Source organism: Microcebus murinus, chromosome 18, assembly GCF_040939455.1.
Source record: "Microcebus murinus isolate Inina chromosome 18, M.murinus_Inina_mat1.0, whole genome shotgun sequence".
NCBI classification, from domain to species: Eukaryota; Metazoa; Chordata; class Mammalia; order Primates; family Cheirogaleidae; genus Microcebus; species Microcebus murinus.
Window position 1 is genome coordinate 49,368,003 of NC_134121.1, and position 24,984 is coordinate 49,392,986.

General features: G+C 48.8%; 1 protein-coding gene across 1 annotated transcript; it reads left to right on the forward strand.

Moving 5' to 3' along the window:
* The first annotated feature begins 129 nt into the window (after positions 1-129).
* Positions 130-13,702, forward strand: MILR1 (mast cell immunoglobulin like receptor 1). The gene is made up of 10 exons (XM_012747510.3): positions 130-245; positions 341-382; positions 2,084-2,353; positions 5,003-5,287; positions 6,850-6,960; positions 9,606-9,692; positions 10,201-10,257; positions 10,361-10,429; positions 11,168-11,248; positions 13,395-13,702. The coding sequence occupies exons 1-9, from the start codon at positions 191-193 to the stop codon at positions 11,218-11,220; spliced, it is 1,029 nt and encodes a 342-aa protein (XP_012602964.2). The 5' UTR covers positions 130-190; the 3' UTR covers positions 11,221-11,248; positions 13,395-13,702.
* The last annotated feature ends 11,282 nt before the right edge of the window (positions 13,703-24,984 follow it).

Genomic DNA, 24,984 nt, shown 5'->3' on the forward strand with positions numbered 1-24,984 from the left:
TCTCTCTCTTCTTGCGAGAACTCATGGAAGAACAAAGGCTAATCAAACCAACCAGTCATAATGTGCAAAATGTGTCCAGACCCTCTGATTTCCTTAATGTGGTCAAGAAAAAAGGGAAGTTGTCCGAGTGACTCACCACGGCCGGGCTCCCGTGCCCGCCTCGCCCTCCTCTCTGGCTTCACTCGGGAGAATGCGGAGCCGCCTGCACACGCTGCTCTTCTGGGGCACATTTTCTTCTGTCACATGTGAGCCCTGCTTGTCACTCTGAGGCTTGGATCTTCAACAAACCGAAATGTCATGTGGAAAGTGAGCTTTCTCATGTTCCTTTTCTCTCTTTCAGTTCAAAATGCTGTGCTGGACCGTGAGACGACAAAAATAGACGGTGAGTTTCATTTACATCTGTCTTCCCAAAACCGTGTTCGCTCAAGTGGGCAGACGGTCCACTTTATTTATTGTTTTGACATAGAATCTCGCTCTGATGCCCAGGCTAGAGTGAGTGCGGTAGTGTCAGCCTAGCTCACAGCAACCTCGAACTCCTGGGCTCAAGCAATCCTTCTGCCTCAGCCTCCCGAGTAGCTGGGACTACAGGCATGCGCCACCATGCCCGGCTAATTTTTTGTTTCTGTTTTTAGTTGCTTGGCTAATATTTTCTATTTTTAGTAGAGACAGGGTCTCACTCTTGCTCAGGCTGGTCTCGAACTCTGGACCTCAAACAATCCTCCCACCTCAGCCTCCCAGAGTGCTAGGATTACAGGCGTGAGTCACAGCACCCAGCCGAGACAGCCCACTTTAAACCTGAGCATGCGTTAATAAGTTTTTCTATGCTTCTAGATGAACAACCAAAGAGCAAAGTCTTTTCCATTACCTACTGTTTAAAATAAAATGATTTTAGAGAGGGGGCTGGAGCCTTTTTTCTGAGACTCAGTAACAAAATATTAAGATTGTTTTTATAATGAAAAATGTTTAACTTTGTTGTTATTGTGTTTTAACTAGAAAACCAACACATAGTTATTGTAAAATAATTACAACACTAGAAATATATATCGGGAGACAGCCTAGCCTAGCGGTAGGCCAGCCGGGTCCTAAACCTGGCTCTGCTGCCTAGCAGCTGGAAGCTTACACCTGTGACATGACAACTTTTGAGCTTAAATTCTTTCATGTGTGAAGTAAGATAATAAATGCACCCACAGGGCCGGGCGCAGTGGCTCATGCCTGTAAAGAACTCTGGGAGGCTGAGGCAGGAGGATTGTTCAAGATCAGGAGTTCGAGACCAGCCTGAGCAAGAGCGAGACCCCCGTCTCTACTAAAAATAGAAAGAAATTAATTGGCCAACTAAAAATATGTAGAAAAAATTAGCCGGGCATGGTGGCGGATGCCTGTAGTCCCAGCTACTTGGGAGGCTGAGGCAGTAGGATCGCTTGAGCCCAGGAGTTGGAGTTTGCTGTGAGCTAGGCTGATGCCACAGCACTCTAGCCCGGGCAACAGAGTGAGACTCTGTCTCAAATAAATAAATAAATAAATAAATTAAAAGCATCCTCCTAGTAGGGTTGCCATGAGGCTTGAATGAGACATCCTCGTTCTTCGGCACAGTGCCTGGCACATAGTAAGCTGTCGACATAGGCTAGCCAAGGTGGTTGTTGTTACAGTATAAAAAGTTCTTTTTTTTTTAATACAGGGTCTCGCTCTTGCTCAGGCTGGTCTCGAACTCCTGAGCTCAAATGATCCTCCCGCTTCAGCCTTCCAGAGTGCTAGGATTATAGGCATGAACCACTGTGCCCCGCCAGCATAGCCAATGTTAATAAAGGCTACTTCAGGCTCTTACCGGCAAGAGAGGTAGCAAGCACAGAAGAGTCTACATGGTCAAGTCCACCCCTCAGTCATGGTGAGGAGCCGCTGCAGGCCCCAAGGCTCCTTACACGCTGGTCAGCCTGGCTGTGCAGGCAGGAAATGCCTCCCTTAGGATAGCTCACCCGGAACAGAGTGTCCCTACCACCTGGCCCCATAAAAATATGGCTAGACAACCACTAAGTTATTATCAAAAGATTTTAACAGGGGCCTTTTCTTGTGTCATTTTATTTTCCAGAATTACCTTCTCCAAGGTTGTACTCAGAAACTAACGTGGTCATGAAGGGTCAAAATGTGTCTCTGTTTTGTTCCAATGAGAACAAATCACTGCAGATCACCTATTCGTTGTTTCGGGCTGATAAATACTTGGGAACCCAGAGTGGAACAGGCGAACCTGTGATTTTTAATGTCAACATCTCAAAAGCCCCTGACTTGGGCCCCTACAAATGCAAAGCTGAAGTTTTACAATGTGTGAGATACAGTCGTGAGTTCAACTTCACCATTGTTGGTAAGTGGAGGCCCTGCAGTCTGTGGGATTCTTTCCTCTTCTGGGAAGGGCTCTCCATGTCCCTTATGAAAACTTACTCAAGAGCTGAAGCCTATGCCACTGGATCCTTATTCTTACTAATTCCATTTCACTTTCAGGTAATAGTCTTATAGCCTCAGGTAAAAGTCTGATATGTCAGATTTTTGAAAATCTTTAGAAAAGATTGTTGAGATCTTTTCTAGAAGCTGTATTCCATGATTCCCATTGTGGGGGCGAAAAATCACTTTTTTTTCCTCAAGATTCAAGTAAGAAGTCTTGGAATCAGTGCTGGGCTCTGTGGCGAGGGTCTTTGAAGCCCCAGGCCCTCCCCACCTCTTCCCCCTGTATCCGGTTCCCGGGCAGCCAGCATCCTTCCTGCCCAATCACATCGTATCCCTCTTGTGTATGTCCCTCCCACCTTTCCACCCTAAGCATCTTACAATCTAGCATGAATGGCCTCATCTGTGAAGGTGACCTTGATAATGGACTCCTAGGGAAGGAGGAAGGGCTTCCAGTTAATACATGTATGTCATACCTGGAGTCTTCTAGACTCAGGGACCCTGACTTCCCAATCAACCCTGAGTTATTCTCTAGGTCTGTGCTACTCAGTACGGTAGCCACTAGCCACATGTAGCTATTTCAGTTTAAGTTCAAATTAATTAAAATTGGATGAAATTAAAATTTTTAGTTCCACAGTCTCATTAGTGACATTTCAAGTGCTCAATAGCCACAGGTGGCTGGCGGCTGCCATAATGGACGACACGGACGTAGTCCATTGCCATCAGCACAGAAAGTTCTATTGGAGGACACTGCTGTCAGTCAACGATTCTTAGCTTTTTAGGTTATAACTGTCTTAATAATCTAATGATAGCGATGGATGCTTTCCCTGCAGAAATATGCATAAGACTACAGATGCAAATTTTTTGCATAAGGTTTTAGAGAATGCTATGGACTCCAGGTTAGAACCAGTGATCTTTGGACATAAACTGAGTATACATCATAATTTTAAAAGGGATACAAAGAAGAGGAAAGTCCCCACACATGTGGTTCTGCGATGTGATGGATAGCATGAGGGCAGTAACTCAGCTGTAAGCACTCTCTAGCGGTCAGCCTCCGCTGCCCTGGGCAGTCGGTCCTTCAGTGTTATAAAAATGTGTCATCTTCAGTTAAGTCAGAGCAGCAGGCACTACTGAGTGCCTACTTTGTTCAAGCAATTGTGCTTGTGGGATTTTATATATTTTTTAAGAGATAGCTTCACTCTGTTGCCCGGGCTAGAGTGCTGTGGTGTCAGCCTAACTGACAGCAACTTCAAACTCCTGGGCTCCAGCAATCCTCCTGCCTCAGCCTCCAGAGTAGCTGGGACTACAGGCAGGCACCACCACACCCGGCTAAATTTTCATTTTTTGTAGAGACAGGGCCTTGCTCTTGCTCAGGGCTCAGGCTGGTCTCGAACTCTTGGGCTCAAGTGATCCCCTCGCCTTGGCCTTCCAGCGTGCTGGGATTACAGGTGTGAGCCACCATACCTGGCCAAGAATAGGATTTTTAAATGTTTCTCTATCTACCTATTGATTGATTCATTAACTAGCAGATTAACTAGAGCTCAGTTTCAAAAGGTTATGTGAGAGGTGACCATGAGACATCCCAGTGGATCATGGAATAAGAGGTAGTTTAATTGGCCAACTAAAAATATATAGAAAAAATTAGCTGGACATGGTGGCGCATGCCTGTAGTCCCAGCTACTTGGGAGGCTGAGGCAGGAGGATCGCTTGAGCCCAGGAGTTTGAGGTTGCTGTGAGCTAGGCTGATGTCATGGCGCTCTAGCCCAGGCAACAGAGTGAGACTCAGAAAAACAAAACAATCAAACAAAAAAACCCCACACACATATAGCTGGGTTCTCCCACAAAATAGGGTCTGGCCTGACAACCAGACCTACACATTTCCTGTTGGGAGTTTCGCTTGAATCTATTTAAGCAGGGTTACTTCCTGCTTTGTGAAGGATGTGAAAGATAACTATGCAGCTGAATTCTATAAATGAAAATACAGTTAGAGAAAATGATATTGTGGGATTTCTTTTTAAAAAGACAAAATTCTCAGAGCCAGACACAATGGTGCAAACCTGTATTCCCAGCTACTTGGGAAGCTGAGGCAGGAGGATCACTTGAGGCCAGGAGTGTGAGTCCAGCCTGGGCAACATAGCAAGACCGTGTCTCTAAAAAAAAAAAAAATTTTATAAATAAATTTTAAAAACCACTATAACCTTGTAAGGATGGAGAACAAAAGCATCTCTCGACTTCATGCTTGGAACTGGATCATCGATAAAATTATATTCCTTACTAGCAGTAACAGATTGTGAATTCTACAAAAGACAAGCTTGCACCCCAAGTCTTCAAAGCAGAGAGACACCCCCCATTCTCTGGCTGTCTCAGCACTTGGCTTGTGGCACGCTGCATGGCGTTAGTCACGTGCCCCTTTGCCTTCCCGCCGGCTCTCCGGCCTCTTGACCCCTCAGGAAGAGGGTCATTTGCCTTTGGGTCCACGCCTGGAACAGAGCAAGGGTTTCATCTGCATTTGTGGCCTGAGTGAGTGAACGCAGTCTGCGGATCCGTCTCACACGCACTTTCATCCTTCCAGACCCGGTGACTGCCCCAGAGCTGAGCATCACGGTCACTCAGACAGAAACAGAACGACACGTAACGCTGCTCTGCATCTCAGCCAATGGCTCACTGCCCATCAGTTACACTTTCTTTGAAAAAGACGTCACCATATCACCAGCTATTTCCAAGAACAGAAGGGAGCCTGCCAGGTTTAACTTCACCAAGAAGAACAGTGGAGAAGAGGAAGAGTATAGGTGCGAAGCTAGAAACAGTTTGCCCAACCACACAAAGTACAGCCTGCCTGTCACCGTGACCTCGACAGGTAAGGGCTACCTGAGTGCTTTCAACAGGGTCTGGACTTGCTTCCAGAAAATGCAGCAGCTCCTCTGCCCACCCCTTTCCCACTTTGGCCACCTGTTTCCAGTTCCAGGGTCCCTCCGGCAGGGTCCACACAAATTCTAATGGGGTTGCTTTCTGCCATAGAGGAACCATAGAAAAACCTAGAAGCTGGGTCAGGAAAGGGCTTGTGGTGAGACTTCCTGCCCTGCCCTTCCATTACCTGGGTTCTGAGCAGCTGTTCCTGAATTTGCATCTCTCTTGGAGAAACTCAGGTCTTTTGGTTTTCTTTGCTTTTTTGTCATTTTTTCATTGACTTCTAACACCCGTGCCCTCTGCTTGGCTGTTTATTGCTAATGTTTGGTGAGCATTGGCTCAGGGCAAGAGGGGCCCCTGACCCACCCCGGGGTTGGAAGGGCTCTGCTCTGGTGCCTCTGGGCTCTGCACCTTCCCATAGGCTGAGGGGTCCAGGGGGCCATGGGGATGTGCCCACTTGGACCCATATCCCTGCTTTTCTGTCCCACACTCTGGGGACCTGGACCCGAATTCCCTGCCCAATCAGATCAGAACCCACTTCCAGGGCGTGTGCAAGTCTCTTCCCCAGCTGTTTTTTTCAAGGGTGGCCACAGCGAGGGTGTGAGCTTGCCTGGACTGGAGCCAAGGGAGCCATTGGGGGTGTGGCATTGGACATGCAGGCTGGGGGCCTGAGTGCGTGCAAGGCCCCTTAGGTGCTGGTGGGAAGGGGGCAGGACAGGACTGCGGTGGGCTCTCCCCATGCTGCCATGATCTGGTGCAGAACTCTGGAGAGTCTAAGAATTCTAGATTCAAACCTGACCTTCCAGGTCCTTATGGAGGTACATTTCTCAAGGTAAGAGAAGGATAGAAGACAAACTAGGTTAGCAAAGGCAGAAGGCCTGCGTGGACATTGAACACTTCACCCAGCCACTTCCCTGGAAGAACAGAGCCCCCACACTGGTGTTCAATGAGCTCTACACAAGTGAGGCAGCCAAGCATTTGGCTACGAATCACAGCCCTTCCATTTACTGGCTGTGTGATCTTAGGGAAGTCACTTAACCTCTCTGAGTCTTACTCTCCTCCTCTATAAAAAGGGAATACCAATGAGATAAATAAGGCAACACATGCAAAGTGCCCGACACAATGTCTGGCATGTAGCCAATAATGAACGGTGGCTGTTTAGGTGACACAGTCATGCCAGCATGGCTAAGGGCTCTGCCCAGTAGATGCTCCAAACATTCTGATGCTTATGACCCTAGCGACGTTGCCAATCATCACCTGTTAAATGCCGTGTTGCTTTTCTCTTCCTTGTATGACCCAGTGGAAGACGCGCTAGGTCATGACTGTGAGAACTTCATTGACTAACGAGCCAAGTCTCATGAGCAGATGTCTATAGGAGTTTGAGAATCTGGTTGCGTAGTATGTTGGTTACCTTGGGAGACAGCTGTGATTGTCCTTTCTAGGACATCTACCAGCTCGATGTCATTGGGAAAGAAAGGGCTGTGGTGACCGGTGAATGCTGTCTTCTTCCAGGCGGAGGCGGCTGTCCCTTCTGCCTGCAGCTTCTGCTTCCGGGGCTATTACTGCTGCTAATGGTGACAGTCCTGATTCTGGCTTTGTGGATACTACCAAAATACAAAGCAAGTAAGTTCTCTGGGCGCTTTGCCATTGCTTTCCCATGGGTTTTGGATACAGAGAGCAGGGCAGGGGGCGAGGAGGAGGGGAAAAGGCGGGTCAGAAATGGAATGGGGAAAATAGGAGGAAAAGAAGAGAAAAGGGAAGGATAAGCAAAATAGACTTCCTGAGTGGTTCACACGTAGTTGTAGTTCTCATTTCTCCAGCGAAAGCCTTTTCTGAATTAGATTGCGGCAGGGCCAGCTTCACGGGCACACAAGCTGGGCAGCCACACAGCGCCCCGTGCCAAGAAGAGCTCCACATTTGGTTTAATGCTCTGCTGTCACCATCTAAAAATTCTTAATAATTTTTTTGGACTCCTCTTCAAATTATTATTATTATTATTATTTGAGACAGAGTCTTGCTCTGCTGCCCCGGCTAGAGTGCCATGGAGTCAGCCCAGCTCACAGCAACCTCAAACTCTTGGGCTCAAGCGATCCTCCTGCCTCAGCCTCCCGAGTAGCTGGGACTACAGGCATGCGCCACCATGCCCAGATCATTTTTTTCTATTTTTAGTTGTTTAGCTAATTTCTTTCTATTTTTAGTAGAGACGGGGTCTCGTTCTTGCTCAGACTGGTCTCGAACTCCTGAGCTCAAGCAATCCTCCCGCTTTGGCCTCCCAGAATGCTAGGATTAGAGGCGTGAGCCACTACGCCTGGCTTCAAATTATTTTTTAATGGTGGTAAAATATACATAATAGAAAACATACCATTTTAACCATGGTTAAGTGTACAGTTCAGTGGCATTAAGTACGTTCACATTGTCATGCAACCATCAACATCATCATACCCAGAACTTTTTTTATCTTTCCAAACTGAAACTCTGTATTCATAAACACTCCCCATTCCCTCTCTTCCAGCCTCTGGCAACTACTGTTTTACTTTCTGTCTCTGTGAATTTAACTACTCTCAGTGCCTCATCTAAGTGGAATCATATAGTATTTGTCCTTTTGTGACTGGCTTACTTCATTTAATGTCCTCAAGTTTCATCTGTGCTGTAGCATGTATCAGAATTTCCTTCCTGGCTGGGCGCGGTGGCTCACGCCTGTAATCCTGGCACTCTGAGAAGCCGAGGTGGGAGGATGCCTCAAGGTCAGGAGTTCAAGACCAGCCTGAGCAAGAGTGAGATCCCGTCTCTACTAAAAATAGAAAAAATTAGCCGGGCATGGTGGCGCATGCCTGTAGTCCCAGCTACCTGGGAGGCTGAGGCAGGAGAATTGTTTGAGCTCAGGAGTTTGAGGTTGCTGTGAGCTAGGCTGACGCCACGGCACTCTAGCCCAGGTGCCAGAGAGAGACTTGGTCTCAAAAAAAAATTTTTTTTCCTTCCTTTTTAAGGCTGAAGAAGAGCCCATTCTATGGAGAGACCACACTTTGTTTATCCATTCATCCCTCCCCAAAACTGCAGTTGCTTCTACTTTTGGGCTGTTGTACGTGCTGTAAACATGGGTGTACAAACATTAATATTTTTTAATAAGAGGCCCTTTTCTCTTCCTTGTACGACCTCTTGTGGAATACCTACTTGGTCATGGCTTTAAGAACTTGTGATCTGAAACAAGTTTAAGACTTGTGAACAAGGGCTCCTTCTGCACTGGGCCCTGCACGTTGCGTAGCTGGTCCTGCCTGCAGGCTCCTCGGGGCAAGAGCTCTGCCTGTGTCACTCAGCGTCCTCATTGGATCTGCTGCTCAGAGCAAGTTCATCGCATGAAGGCAAACAAAAGCATCGTTCCTTTCCTCCCCACCTTAAGTGCCACAACCGGCAAAAAAACTCAACGTCCTCAGAAGCCTCTGTTACCATTTTTCGGTCTTCATGACTCGTGCCCACCTCTGGTTAAGATTTCAAGGTGGCCTATTCATTTGGCACCCAAGTGTGGAGGAACATTAAGGTTTGCACAAAAGACAGTTTGTGTCTTGGCACTGGCACCCAGCAGGGAGCTGGGGGGTGTTGGACAGGCTCCTTTGCCTCTCTGAGCCTCAGTGTTCTGACCTGTGGAATGGGGTCATGGAGATGCTGTCAGAACTGGCAAGAGAACTAAATGATCCTAAATATTAGGTTCCTGTGCTTCCCTCCATCTCTAGAGAGTCATAACTCAGAGAAATCATGGTCTCAGTTGACACAACACTTGAACATAGATGTTACAACTTATACATCTCATACATCGGAAAAACAACTCTCCCCTTCCTATAAAAAGCCCAGGTCTTGCAAAAGTGGCATTAATATTCTTGATTACTGGTCAGAGCGAAAATAGAATCCAATTGGGTTATTTACTATGACTTGAAGATATTCCCAAAATTAAAAAAAGATATTCCAAAGCTTCTTACAGACTGTTCTCTTCAGTGAAGGAAAGAAAACGGGGCCATTTCTGGCATAATCTGATAGGCAAAGCGTGTTCCCCATAAGGCTGGGAAACAAGCTGGGCTGGCTCCTGGCCTGGAGAAGTGGGTACCTTAGCCTCCTTGTTGGGTCCACAGTTTTCCTTTGTTAGACAACAGCTGGGGCCATGGGAGCAAGTCACTCTTTCTTTCAGAGCTTTGGGGGAATTCTGCTCCGTGGCAGAAGAGTCGAAGAAAATGTCACTGAATTGGTTTAATTTAATGACTCTGTACCAATTTATGTAGGAAAAGCTATGAGAGATAATGTGCAGAGGACTGCAGAGGACTGCAGAGAAGTTGGAATATACGCAAATGTCAGTAACCACCAAGCAGGTAAGAGAAGTTCGTTGGGTATTTTAGTTAGTTTTAGGTTTTTTGTCTTTTTTTATTTTTTAAGGTGGTGCAGACACATCGGTAAAATCCTGAACAAAGGAGTAGGGTTCAGTGTCCCCCTCCCACTGCTGGGGCCTTTCCAGGGGTAACCACCAGTTTTTTAAATCCTTCCCCAGAAATTCTGTGTGTCTGCTAAACAAACCGTCACACTGGTAGCATCTCACAGGTGTGCCATTCTGCACCTTGATGTTTTCACTTAACAACATATCTTGGTGATTTTTAAACATCACTTTGGAATGATCCCCGCTGTGATCCAAAGTCTTCCAAGATTACCTCTCGAAGTAGGCATTGCACGCTGCTTACAGTAAACGAGACCCAGGGCCTTGGCTGACAATGGGAACAGTCCCAGCCAACACCAAGCGCCAGCCACGTCCCAGGCGTGGCGCTACACCGTCGACCTGCCCTGACACACCACTGACTCCTGATTCATGTCCTTCCCATTTTGCAGATGGGGCATCTGTGCCAGGCATGGAACCAAGGCAGTGCGTTTGCACAGCACCAGACGGTAAGTGCTCCCGGCACTGTCCAGAGGCTCAGGGCTCTGCCCTCCTGTGGTCAGAGATTCAGGTCGTTGGCCCAATAACTCCTGTTCCCTTTCTCTTGCCCAGGGGCCGGAGACTCCCAGGAGATACATTATGCCACCCCCATGTTCCTGGAGGTGGCACCAACAGAGCAAGGTGAGCCACGGCTTGCGATGAGGGATGTTTTTGACAGGAGACAAACGGTCCCTGTGACGTCACCGTGCTCAGGGGCTTCAGGAACCCAGGAATGGTGTGGATGGGGGCAATAGGCACACCCCAGAAAAATGATAGCCCCCAGTTCCACAGCTCCTGAGAAGTCCCACCAGGGATGGAGGGGCAGAGAAGGGGGAAGGATGCTGTGGGTGGATGTCATAAAAAATCCAGAGAGGAGGATGTAGGTCACTACTCAAACATTTTTTCTTTTTCTTTCTTTTCTTTTTTTTTTTTTTTTTTTTGAGACAGAGTCTCACTGTATTGCCCAGGCTGGAGTGCAGTGGTCTTATGATAGCTCACTGCAGCCTCGAACTCTTAGGCTCAAGCAATCCTCTTGCCTCAGCCTCCCAAGTAGCTGGCACTACCGCCATGAACCACCACACTTGGCTAATTTTTCTATTTTTTGTAGAGATGGGGTCTCACTATATTGTCTGGGTTGGTATCAAACTCCTGGCCTCCAGTGATCCTCCCACCTCAGCCTCCCAAAGTGTTGGGATTGCAGGCATGAGCCACTGTGCCCAGCTCAAACATTTCCAAGAATAAATGATAATATAGTCCAGGGAAAACCAACAAATACTTGGTTCTATCAGGGCACCCAGCTACTAGAAACAGGATTTTTAAAAGAATCTCTCTGGATACATATTTTAAGTTTACTGAATTATTTCCCGTTTTATATTTCAGAAGCCTATAACGATTGTAAAACTGGATATGTCTATTCTGAACTTGTCTTCTGAAATGTGAAGAAATAAACTACATCTCAGGGTAAGATGCTTTTTATGAAGCTGATTTACATGAAGAAAAAAAACCCAAGCCTTTTGACACTTAAAAAAAGTGTCTAACCTGGTTACCTAAAGTGAATTCCTATTTTTCATGTTTAGACACTTTTCCTTTGGCCCATTTGGGTACATCCAGTGCTGTCACCAAACAGCAGTTTGGGCAGGTGGGCCCCATGGGTAATGGCTTTGAGTTGCTTTTGCTATTTTTAGGTATGGACCATCCTCCCCATTCCCTCATTATTTTTTTTTTTTTTCAGACAGAGTCTCATTCTGTTGCCCAGGCTAGAGTGAATGCCATAGTGTCAGCCTAGCTCACAGAAACCTCAAACTCCTGGGCTTAAGCAATCCTCCTGCCTCAGCATCCCAAGTAGCTGGGACTACAGGCATGTGCCACCATGCCCAGCTAACTTTTTTTTTTTTTTTTTTTTTTTGAGACAGAGTCTCGCTTTGTTGTCCAGGCTAGAGTGAGTGCCGTGGCGTCAGCCTAGCTCACAGCAACCTCAAACTCCTGGGCTCCAGTGATCCTTCTGCCTCAGCCTCCCGAGTAGCTGGGACTACAGGCATGCGCCACCATGCCCGGCTAATTTTTTTTATATATATATCAGTTGGCCAATTAATTTCTTTCTATTTATAGTAGAGACAGGGTCTCGCTCTTGCTCAGGCTGGTTTTGAACTCCTGACCTTGAGCAATCTGCCCTTCTCGGCCTCCCAAGAGCTAGGATTACAGGCGTGAGCCACATCGCCCGGCCTCCAGCTAACTTTTTCAATATTAATTTTTAGTTGGCCAATTAATTTCTTTCTATTTTTAGTAAAGACAGGGTCTCGCTCTTGCTCAGGCTGGTTTTGAACTCCTGATCTTAAGCAATCTGCCCTTCTCGGCCTCCCAGAGTGCTAGGATTACAGGTGTGAGCAACCACATCCAGCCTCCCTCATCATTTTTTTTTTTTTTTTGAGACAGGGTCTCGCTTTGTTGCCCAGGCTAGAGTGAGTGCCGTGGCATCAGCCTAGCTCACAGCAACCTCAAACTCCTGGGCTCAAGCAATCCTGCTGCCTCAGCCTCCCAAGTAGCTGGGACTACAGGTATGAGCCACCATGCCCGGCTAATTTTTTTTTTATATATATTAGTTGGCCAATTAATTTCTTTCTATTTATAGTAGAGACGGGGTCTCGCTCTTGCTCAGGCTGGTTTCGAACTCCTGATCTCGAGCAATCCACCGGCTTCAGCCTCCCAGAGAGCTAGGATTACAGGCGTGAGCCACCGCGCCCGGCTCCCTCATCATTTTTAAAATAATAATTGTTAGGTTGGGCACAGTGGCTACGCCTGTAATCCTAGCATTCTGGGAGGCTGAGGTGGGTGGATCATTTGAGCTCAGGAGTTTGAGACCAGCCTGAGCAAGGGGGAGACCCTATCTCTACTGAAAATACAAAGAAATTAATTGGCCAACTAAAAATATATAGAAAAAAGTTAGCCAGGCGTGGTGGCGCATGCCTGTAGTCCCAGCTACTCGGGAGGCTGAGGCAGAAGGATTGCTTGAGCCCAGGAATTTGAGGTTGCTGTGAGCTAGGCTGACACCAAGGCACTCACTCTAGCCAGGGCAACAGAGCAAGACTGTGTCTCAAAAAAAAAAAAGAAGCATTGTTAGACCACTAGGCTCTTCATAAGCATGTCGTGGAGGTATTACAATGACTATCTTTCATTCAAGGTTCCTTGTCCCCGGACCCACCATGGGTTCTAAAGCAAAAGCACAGAGCAAAATGCATGTCTAAATTCTAAAATAAAAATAAATGACCTTGGAAATGTGTCTGAAGACGACAGCATCTGTAGTCAGTCACCAAAGAGGAAAGCGAGATGACTCGAGCACACCTTTTGCATCCACTGCTGTTCCCGTTTGCTCTCGGACTTGGCAAGGCTGCCAATATATAGATATTGGCTTTTAGGGGCCTTCTCAGTCCTCCAGATTCGGCTCATGCCGGCAGTGCGCCTTTCCGTGCCACGTTCCCCAACAGCGTCCGTGGAGAGAACTGCCCAGAGTTGCGCTGGAGGGAGGGGGAAGGTATTCACTTCCTAGGGCTGCTCTAACAAATTGCCACAAACTGGTGGCCTAAAACAACAGGAATTTATTTTCCCATAGTGCTGGAGGCCAGAAGTCCAAAGTCGAGGCGTCACAGGGCGGTGTCCCCTCTGAAGACTCTAGCGGAGCCTATGGCAGCTTCTGGTGGCTCCAGCGTCCCGTGGCCTGTGTGGCCCCTTCTCTGCGACCTGCGCCTGCCTTCACGTGGCCTTCCCTCTTCTCCTGCTGTCTGTCTCTCGCAAGGATGCTCCTCACTGGATTTAGGGGTCAACTGGATAATCCGGGATGTTCTCATCTCAAGATCCCTCGTGTAATTACATCTGCAAAGACCCTTTTACGAAATAAGATCACGTTCACCGGTTCTAAGAGTTAGGGCGTGGACTTATCTTTTTGGGGCACCACAATTCAGCTCACTTCAGGGGAGGAAATGACATCTGGTTTGAACCTCACATTATAGGCGTTGAAAGTAAAGTGCAATAAACGTCCAGAGGGAGGCAGTTCTAGGGTTCCAGACAAACCAAACAACTCGACCCAAGCAACTTCTGCTCTGTTCTTCTTTTTAGGGTTGCCTGAAACTCCGTCCTAATTGTTCCTAATGATGAATCTCTGACTAGAAAATTCATAGCTATCATTAATTAGATACTAACTTGATGGTAACATCCTACAAGGCCAATGGTATTAATTTATTTTTACAGTTAAGGAAACTTAGATTCAGATGTCATTTTATAAGGTCACCCCTGGCTCAGTAAGTGGTTGGACTGGGAGTTACATCCTGGCAAAGAACAGCAGGAGCTGTTGGGACTGCCTGCTCGGGGTGTGGGGGGGGACCCGCACAGCTGGGCCCAGATGGATTTGTGGATTCTGCTGCCATAAGGCAGCATCATTAGCATAAGTCCCCCTTTCTCTGTTGATATTTTTATTCGAGGAAATCAATGTATTACAGAGGCTAAGGGTGTGGGGGCCCCGGAGACAGACAGACCCAAATCTAGGCTCAGTCATGTGCTAGCTGTGTGACTTTGGATAAGTTACCTAACCTCTCTGTGCTTCATCGTCCTCATTTGTAAGATCAGGGGAGAGAAGGAGGAGGTGGGGGGAAGAAACTAATACATCATGGAGCGAGTGTGAGAACGAACCCAGGTAACGAATATAAAGGGCTTAGCACAGGATGAGGCACGAGAGAAGAACTCATAAAAGGCCGGCTGTTCAAAGCAGGACAGTGCCTAGTCCTAGACATGACAGTTGGTTGCTAATTTTAGAAAGCTTTAAGCCTTTGACAGCATAAACGTGGTGACTGGGCCACCATTGGCTTTGTCATCTGTCTTAACTTGAGCTCCCTCTAAAGCAGAGCTTGAGCCGGTCAAGGTGGCTCATGCTTGTAGTCCCAGCACTTTGGGAAGCCAAACAGGGAGGATTGCTTGAGGCCAGGAGTTTGAGACCAGCCTGGGCAACATAGTGAGACCCCATCTCTACAAAAAATAAATAAAATTGGCCAGGTGTGGTGGCATGCACCTGTAGTCCCAGCTACTTGAGAGGCTGAGGCAGGAGGATCACTTGAGCCCAGGTGTTTGAGGCTACTGTGAGCTATGATCGCACCACTATGCTCTAAGTCTGAGTGACAGAGCAAGGTCCTGTCTCAAAAGAAAAGTGAGGAGGGAAGGAAGGAAGGAGGGAGAGAGAGGGGGAGGGGAAGGAAGGAGGGAGGGAGGGAAAGGAAGGAAAGAGGGAGGGAGGGAAAGGAAGGAAAGAGGGAGGGAAAGGAAGGAAAGAGGGAGGGAGGGAGGGAAAGGAAGGAAAGAGGGAGGGAGGGAGGGAAAGGAAGGAAAGAGGGAGGGAGGGAGGGAAGGAGGGAAAGAGGGAAGGAGGGAGGGAGGGAAAGGAAGGAAAGAGGGAAGGACGGAGGGAGGGGGGAGAGGGGAAAGAAGGAAGGAAGGAAGGAAGGAAGGAAGGAAGGAAGGAAGGAAGGAGGGAGGGAAGGAAGGAAGGAAGGAAGGAAAGAAAGAAAAAGAAAAGGAAGAAAGAAAGCAGGGCCTGAGACAGGGACACGGTGCAGGGGGTTTATGTGGGAGCTGATCCCAGGGGAAGAGAAAAAGCCACACGGGGACGGGGAGGGTTGTCGGCCTAGTGACCGTAGGGGTAACTGGCTTTGATTCTGTTAAGACCCTCCGAGGTCTTCAAGTCTGCAATGCCTCTCAGAGCTGTTTCTGGGGGACCGACAGGGAGAAGCATTCATCGGTTGGTCCCCACGCCCTGTTAGTTCAGGGTTACCCTATGAAGATGTACATATCAAGAGGGCTGGTCCCTGACACAGTGTCAGAGCGGGGCAGAAAACAAAAGATGCGTTTTATGCTCGGGCACGATTCTACCACTGTGCAGCCCGCACGGGCCGTTTCCACAGCTGCGGCTGGAATCCGAGTGAGAGCGAGAGCAGGCTGATCTACTCCCCACCCCAGCCCCCGGCACCACTCGGACCTCCCTCGAAGTTGAACCTGCCACTGAGTATCCCAGGTGGTGCCAGCCACAGTCTCCCCGAAAGGCCTAACACGGGAGGGTTAATGACACGAGCTGCTGCAACGGGTCCTCCGGTCCTAGCTGACACTCATCTCCCAGCGCCCTCCGTTCCGGATCTCCGTCACCCTCACCAGCACTTCGTGCTCTAGGTGGCCGGGATGGCTCAGACCTTGAACCCTGCAGGCTCTGAGCCCCCACATCGTGACCGAGGGCAGGAGAGAGCTGGGACTGACCATGAATGTGTACCACTCTCCTTTCCTTGTGACTCCAAACTGCTGTTCATCGTTTGTTCCAATGGGAACTGAAAAGAGCACATTTGCCGGCCCCGTGGCTGTGCGCCGTGCGCTAGGCTGTGCTGGCGCATCTGGAGCAGCAGCTGCAATGGCAGCTACAGATGGCCGGGTTGACAGAAGTCCCCAGTCCCCTGCCGGGCCCCATCTGGTGCTCGCAGTGGCCATACTGGTGCATTGGGAAGAGGCGTGGTGGAGACCACAGCTATCCCTGCCTTCTCCAAGTCTCTGAAGGTGCCACTATCTCCAGGGTCTACTTGGAATGCAGCATTGCTCCTGATGGACCTTCCTGGCGGGGGGCAGAGGGAGCGGTTTCAAGGGCTTGGCCCCTCCTATAAAAGTGGCCCCCAGTCCACTTGCCAGGAAGCCCAGGTGAGGGTTCTGCCAGTGGTACCTCCATCCTAATCGTCCTAATTGCGCAATCAGGAACCAGGGCAATGGCCAGAAGGTGGCTCTGCAGGTTATTGGGCCCTCCAGGAGAAGGCTCTGACCTGTCCTTCGCATCGACTGGCTTCTGTGCACCCCACCATAGCACGCGCTTTGGGTCCCCTGGTGTCAGTGTCAGCTCAGACCCCATATGTGACAGACCTGAACGGCCCTGGATGAGCTGGTGGTCTCCTTTCCCCGTGCGCAGCAGCTTCCCTGCTACGGAGCTGGGGGAAGCTCAGGGAAAGACTGAGGGAAAGTTATTTGATCCACCTGCTGTTTCTCAGGGTCCTTTCTGGAGGGGACCATTTGATGGGTCTGAGAAGTGGTTCACAGCTGGAAACAATTCATGCGCTGACACCAGCCTTCCATTCATTTGCTTTGGGTCGTTTATTTCGGTTATGTAAACACTGTTGCCTAGCTGTCTTACTCCCAGCAACGCCTGGGGCTCATCCTCGATCCCGGCCACTCCCGCCTTGCCACCCCTTGTGCCAATGACATTAACCCAGCCTCCCACACTCAGGGCCACCACCTCACCTCTGCTGTGGCTGAGTCCTGTCGTTCCCGCTGACACCGGGGCCCAGGTCCAGGGTTACGTCTCCCACCGCCAGCTCCGGCTGACAGAGGAGGCCAGGTTGACCAAGGCCAGTGTCCCGCACCAAGGCTTGTGAATTGCTTTAGTGAAACGAGCGTCCTCTCGGCCCTCCCGAAGGACGAGGTGAGCTGGTGGGTGTCCCGGTCTCCCACTCTGAACTCGGGCTAACACGCCGCCCTCTCTCGGCCTTCTCGCATCTGCCTCGGCCCCACCTGGCGTCTCCGTCATCTTTCCCAGAGGCCAGCACTGTCCCATAGCAGCGGAAGGTGGGCCACAGACGCATGCCTAACTTTTCCTAGCAGCCACAGCAAAAACTGAAAAGAAGCAGGTGCAATGAATCAGAATAATATATTTTATTTAACTCAGCAGATCCAAAATCTTATCGCTTTCACACGTGCCGCCAGCCCTGTTTCGCCCAGAAAGTAGCACTGCTTCTGATTCCCTGTGGCGTCTATGTTGGACGGCTCAGCTCCACCTCGATTGGGCCCAAGCTCCAAAGGGACACCCCAGCCGATTATTTATCACCAGCTCCTGGTGTCCTTTTTTTTTTTTTTTTCCGATATAAGAGTCTCACTTTGTTGCCCAGGCTAGAGTGAGTACCATAGCGTCAGCCTAGCTCACAGCAACCTCAAACTCCTGGCCTCAAGCAACCCTGCTGTCTCGGCCTCCCGAGTAGCTGGGACTACAGGCATGCGCCACCATGCCCAGCTAATTTTTTCTGTATATATTAGTTGGCCAATTAATTTCTTTCTATTTATAATAGAGACGGGGTCTCACTCTTGCTCAGGCTGGTTTTGAACTCCCGACCTCGAGCAATCCACCCGCCTCGGCCTCCCAGAGTGCTAGGATTACAGGCGTGAGCCACCCGGCCTCCTGATGTCCTTGTGACACTAAGCCCCGATGTCCTGCTCTGTCTCCCACTCTGTGCTCTCCGGCTGTCATTCCCACGCCCGCCCCTGGGTGCTTCCCTGGCCCCTGGCAGAATGCGCTGGCGGGCCCCGCGTCCCCGCTGGATAAGTGACAGCCTCCACAGCAGGGACTCTGCTTCCCCACTCGGCCCTGCTTAGACCCGACCCTACTCACTGATCGCAGGGCAGACAGGGCTGGGTCTTAAGGAAAACAAGCAAAACATCACGAAGCAAATGCGATGGTGTTTCCGGGCGTGGGAGTGGGCAAAGGGGAGTCACTGTCTAATGGGGACAGAGTTTCAGTTTGGGGAGATGAACACGTGCTGGAGATGATTGTGGTGATGGTTGCACAACAGTGTGAATGAATTTAATGCCCCTGAATCACACACCTAAAATGGTAAATTTTATGTATATTTTACCACAATAATAAAAGAAAAATATGGTGGAGCATCTGCCTCACAAGAGGCCTTCTAATGAGGGGACAATGCTCCCCAGCAAGGGGCTCAAGGTCTCCAATGTCCATGTCCTAAGCCCACCCCGTCCCTGTCACAGCCCGCGGCTGGCAGAGAAGTGCTAGATGTGCGTCCCATCTCCTTTGTGGCTGCTCCACCCGGGCACCCCTTTGATGAAATCCTGGACCGGTTTCCAGCACGGCCCGCCTGTTGGCTGTGGGACAGGAGGGCGAAAAGGCCCTCGGGCTTCCCAGCTGGCCCTGCACTGTAGCCTCTCATTTTCTCCTTGCAAAGCTTCTAACGCTCCGCCAGCCACATAATTACGGTTGCCCCAACACTTGCAAATGCTAGAACTACCGCAGCACCTACTGCTTCATTTTCCCGGTTCCTCCTTCTCCACCGCACGCTGTGAGGCTCCGGCGTGCTAAGCGTTCTCACCACCCTCCGTGCCACCAGCAACGTAGTTCTTGTCGCTACCCGCCGGGCTGCTTTCTAGGGCCCCTGAGCCCTTGTCTTATCCTGGGCTAGACCTGAGAGCAGAGCCTGATATAAGGCCATCTGTGCCAATAACTGACTTGGGAAGTGACCCCAGGGGACAGGCCTGAGGAACTTCAGGAAAATCTACTACAAGGGCATATTGTTGGCCCAGTGTGGTGGCTCATGCCTATAATCCTAGCATTCTGGAGGCCAGGAGTCCGAGACCAGCCTAAGCAAGAGCAAGACCCCCGTCTCTACCAAAAATAGAAAAGGCATGCGCCTGTAGTCCCGGCTACTTGGGAGGCTGAGGCAGGAGGATCGATTGAGCCCAGGGGTTTGAGGTTGCAGTGAGCTAGGAGGATGTTATGAAGAATACAGATGCAGAGGTACACAGGATGAAGTCCAGAAGGGTCCCAAGCGCAGGAGCTTCTGTCCCCGTGGAGCTGGGGTGTGCCATGTGGATGCATTCACCAACCCGAAAAGCTCTCTAAACCCCTAGTTTAGGGATTTTTATGGAGGCTTCATCAAGTAGGCATGATTGATTATTAATTCAATCTCCAGTCCCTCTCCTCTCCCCGAGGATGAGGGGTGAGGCTGAAATTTCCAAGCTTCTAGCCACGGCTTGGTCTTTCTGGTGACCAGCTCCTATCCCAGAGCCCACTGTGAGTCACCTCCTTAGAACAAAAGACTCCCCCAGCACCCAGGGAATCCCAAAGGACTTAGCAGCTCTGTGCCAGCCTCCCCCGTCACTCCCGCCACTCAGGAAGTCACGGTACAACGTTCTAGGAGCTCTGCATCAGGAACCGGGGCAGAGAACAGCTGGTGTTTCTTATTGTGTCACACACTTTCAGGGCTTAATTTTCTTTACGTAGATCCAGATTTCCACCTGGTAATATTTTCCTTCTGTCCAAAGGACTTCCCACAAGAACATTCTTCTACGTAGTACAACCACAGAACACTCCTCAATCCATGTACCATAATGCAATCATCAGAATCAGGAAATTAACACCAGTACATGACTGTCGCCAAAGCCTCCGACCCCCAGTCAAGTCAGTTGTCCCGACAAATTCCTTACTGCAAAAGGGTGCATTGGCAGAATCAGGCACCGCTGCATTTTGTTGTCATGTTTTATCTCCTTCCATCTGGAATAGTTAGTTCCTCGGGCTTTGCTTGTCTTTGACATGTTTGAAGACAGCAGGTCACTTATGTTTTAATGTCCCTCACTTGGAGTTTCCCCGCGTGCCCACGATTTTGCAGGAATATCACAGAGGACGCCTTGTTCTCAGCATATCCCACCAGCTGGTGTTGACTCCCCTTCTCCCATACGGTGTTGTCACTCTGATCACATAGTTAAGGTGGTGTCAGATTTCTCCAGATTCCTCTTGGGCCAGCAGGAGGCTGGCTCCATGACGGCTCCTGTTCTTTTGACATGTTCCCATGTCAAAACATGTTCCCATGATATGTTCCCATCATTCTTTGGCTGTTTCTTTACTTTCTGGCACAGAAATATGTTCCAGGATCATCTTGTCCCTGTCCTGACCCAGCTCTGGGTCAGTCATTTTTCCAAGGAGCCCCAGTTCCTTTTAGGTGAGCTGTATGTTCAGAAACCAGGGTCTAGGCTCTAACTGTGACCACTTTTAGGGTATTGCTGCTTCTAGAACCTTCCAATGGCCAAAGTGTACGGATATATTCATGTGTATATTTACATTTACATCTGTATTTTTGTCTATTTCTCTATTTACCTATATTGAAAGCCACGAATTCACACTGATGTCCCTAATTCCAATCTGACACCACCGTGCATTCTAGCTTTCTTCCTTTTCTTGTTGTTGTTGTTGTTGTTGTTTTTGAGACAAAGTCTTGCTTTGTTGCTCAGGCTAGAGTGAGTGCCGTGGCGTCAGCCTAGCTCACAGCAACCTCAAACTCCTGGGCTCAGGTGATCCTCTTGCCTCAGTCTCCCGAGTAGCTGGGACTACAGGCATGCGCCACCATGCCTGGCTAATATTTTTTCTATATACATTAGTTGGCCAATTAATTTCTTTCTATTTATAGTAGAGACTGGATCTCACTCTTGCTGAGGCTGGTTTTGAACTCCTGACCTCGAGCAATCCGCCCGCCTCAGCCACCCAGAGTGCTAGGATTACAGGCGTGAGCCACTGCTCCCGGCCCCTTTTCCTGTTTATAACTGTTTTCGTTGTGAGAAACTCGGTCCCCAATACCCTTAGTCAATTTACTGAATCTGATTAATCCCCATGTATAATAAATCTCCACACAGACCTCTTCTCACTCCATTGGGATCCTGGCACCCTGTACCCCCCAACATGAATGGCCTCCCGCAAGAAGACTCCTCACTTTCTCGGGCTCCAACACCTTCCAGACCCTTCCCTGGACATTCTCCTCACTCTCTGGGCTCTCACACCCCGAATGCCCTCCCTCCCCGCCTCATGGCCTGACACTCAGGGCTGCCCTCGCCACCACCCCTTACCTGGACATCGTCCTCGCCCTGAACTCTAAAACTCCACCCAGGCTGCCCTCCCACGTGAACACTCTTTTCACCCCGTCTGGGCTCTGACACCTGCCCCAGCCTGTGACACGCCCCACCCCCACTTGCAGAACATACTTCGCCCCTCACAGGCTCTGACGCCACATGCTGGATGGACCCTCCTCCCTGCAGACACCCAATGCTCTGCTCTGGGCCACCAGCCCCTGAGTGGGCTCCCTCCCTGAAGCCAGCCCCGCCCCAGTTACTAGGCTTCCTGCTCCACCCTGTCCCTCACACAGGCTCAGCCCCACCCCACGACCTTTGGACTGAATCAGCAGAGGGAAGAGGAAGAGGAAGAGGATCTTCTGAGCTTTTCCTTTCAATAGCCACATTTCTCAGGTCTAGAAGTTTCACTTTGGTTCTTTTTCAAATCCACATATTCCTTAAATATTTTTTTGTTGTGAAATAGAGCACACATTATCTAAACATGCACTAAAAATATTGTACAGTTTAATAAATCACATCAAGTGAACACGAGCATGCACAGTGGCCCGCAGCCCAGAGCCCTCTGCCTGCTTTTCCTGGTCACAGCCCCGGCTCCCTGGTTTAGCTCTGCTCAGTGGGCATCACTCCTTTGCTTTTCTTCATAGTTTCACCACCTCACCACCTCCTAAACATCACCTTTAGCTTTGCCTGTTTTTGAATTTAATATAAATGGCCAGGCAGGGTGGCTCATACCTGTAATCCTAGCACTCTGGGAAGCCAAGGTGGGTGGATTGCTTGAGGTTAGGAGTTCAAGATCAGCCTGAGCAAGAGTGAGACCCTGTCTCTACTAAAAATAGAAAAGTTAGCCAGGGTGGTGGTAAGAGTCTGTAATCCCAGATACTTAGGAGGCTGAGGCAGCAGGATCGCTTGAGCCCAGGAGTTTGGGGTTGCTGTGGGCTAGGCTGACGCCATGACACTCTAGCCTGGGCAACAGGATGAGACTCTGTCTCAAAAATAAAAATAAAAAAACATGGTTGAATTTACTATAAATGGAATCACATAGCATTTATTCTTATGCTTGGCTTTTTTTCTCTCAACATAATGTTTGTGACATTTATTCATGTTGCTACATGTAGTTGTAATTCATTTACTTCCATTGCTAAATAGTATTCCATTGTTTTAATACACTGTAAGTTATCTATCTTATAGTTGACAGACATTTGGGGCTGTTGTCAGTTTGGTGCCATTACAAATGATGCTGCTCTGAATATCCTTCCGCTATGAGCGTATCTCCTAGTGCCCACGTGCATGCGATTCTGTTGAATACACACAGGAATGGAATGGCCGGGTCCACAGAATGTTTATCTCCAATCTAAGTAGATAATGCTATTCGATTTTCCCAAGTGGTTCTGCCACGTTCACACTCCCATGAGCAATGTGAAAGTTCCCATCCCCCACATCTTCACCAACACTGGCACTGTCGGCCATTTTCATATTGACCATTCTTGTGGGTGTATAGCGGTATCTTGCTGTGATATTGATTTGCATTTCTCAGATGATTAATAAAGTTGTATGCCTTCTCATATACATAGGTGTCTATATATACACATACACATATAATTTGTTGGTTTTAGAAAGAGAGGGTCTCCCTCTGTCACCTGGGCTGGAGTGCAGTGGCATCAGCCCAGCTCACTGCAGCCTCAAACTCCTGGGCTCAAGCAATCCTCCTGCCTCAGCCTCCTGAATAGTGGCTGGGACTACAGGCACATGTCACCAAGCCTGGCTAATTTTTTTGTTTTGTAGAGTCAGGGTTTCCCTATGTTGCCTGGCTGGTCTTGAAGTCCTGGCCTCAAGCAATCCTCTTGCTTTGCCTTCCCAAAGTGCTGGGATTACACACCGTACTCAGCCATGATTATTTTTTCCCCTCTTAATGGGGATGAAAAGAAGTCTGAATTTTAAGAACTTGTCTTTTTCCTTTATAACTATTTGCGTGTGTGTGTCCAGATGAAGAAATGTTTCCTCACCGTGAGATCATACAAGTATTATCCTGTATTACTCTCTTCTACCAGCTTTTATTTACTCGGGACTCCTCACTATGGCCCCCATGGCACCAAGTGACATGGCCCTACCTCTGACTTCATCTCCCACCTGTGTCTGCACTTTGCACTCGACTCCAGCCCTGCTTGCCTGCTTTGTTCCTTGACGGCTCCAAGCCTTTTCCTTCCTAAGGACCTTGGCACATGCTAGTCTGTGGCCCAGAATGTGCCACCCCAGGCCTTCACATGCCGGCTCCTTCACATCATTCAGTCTCAGTTCAAGCATCACGTTCTCAGAGGCTTCTCTGACCACCTATGTGAAGCACAACACCCTGGCCGCTACTCTACGCATCATCCTGTTCTATTTCCAACACTATTACTATCTGAAATTACCTTCTCATGTGCTTACTCTGCTTGCCACTGCTAGAAGGACCTTGTCTGTTCCCTGCTGTATCCCGGGCACCCAGACACAAAGTTTAGAAACCAAGTTTCTTAAAAGGAGAGCGTGAATCTATAGGATAAGAGACTAAAAGACCTACTCACCAATCTCAATAAGGTACGAACCTTATTTGGATCCTGATAAAAACTACAAAATTTTATGATTTTATGAGGCAGAAACTAAGTGGATATTTGATATTAAAGACTTTCTCGGGCCGGCGCGGTGGCTCACACCTGTAATCCTAGCACTCTGGGAGGCTGAGGCGGGCAGATTGCTCGAGGTCAGGAGTTTGAAACCAGCCTGAGCAAGAGCAAGACCCCGTCTCTACTATAAATAGAAAGAAATTAATTGGCCAACTAATATATATATAGAAAAAATTAGCCGGGCATGGTGGCGCATGCCTGTAGTCCCAGCTACTCAGGAGGCTGAGGCAGGAGGATCGCTTGAGCCCAGGAGTTTGAGGTTGCTGTGAGCTAGGCTGACGCCACGGCACTCACTCTAGCCTGGGCAACAAAGCGAGACTCTGTCTCAAAAAAAAAAAAAAAAAAAAAAAGACTTTCTCAAAGTTTTATTATGGCAATTCTCAAACATACACAAAAATAGTATATGCTATGAGCCCCCATGTGCCAGTCACCCAGCTTCAACTATTATTTCATCTATCTCCCACCACTTAAAAATTTTTAAACAGAAAAATTTTAAAGCAAGTATCAGATATATTTCACCCAAAAATATTTATGTATTTCTTCTATCAAATATTTGAGACAGAGTCTCGCTTTCTTGCCTAGGCTAGTGTGAGTGCCATGGCGTCAGCCTAGCTCACAGCAACCTCAAACTCCTGGGCTCAAGCAATCCTACTGCCTCAGCCTCCCGAGTTGCTGGGACTACAGGCACGAGCCACCATGCCCGGCTAATTTTATATATATATATATATATATTAGTTGGCCAATTGATTTCTTTCTATTTTTATAGTAGAAACGGGGTCTCGCTCAGGCTGGTTTTGAACTCCTGACCTTGAGCAATCCGCCCGTCTCGGCCTCCCAGAGTGCTAGGAT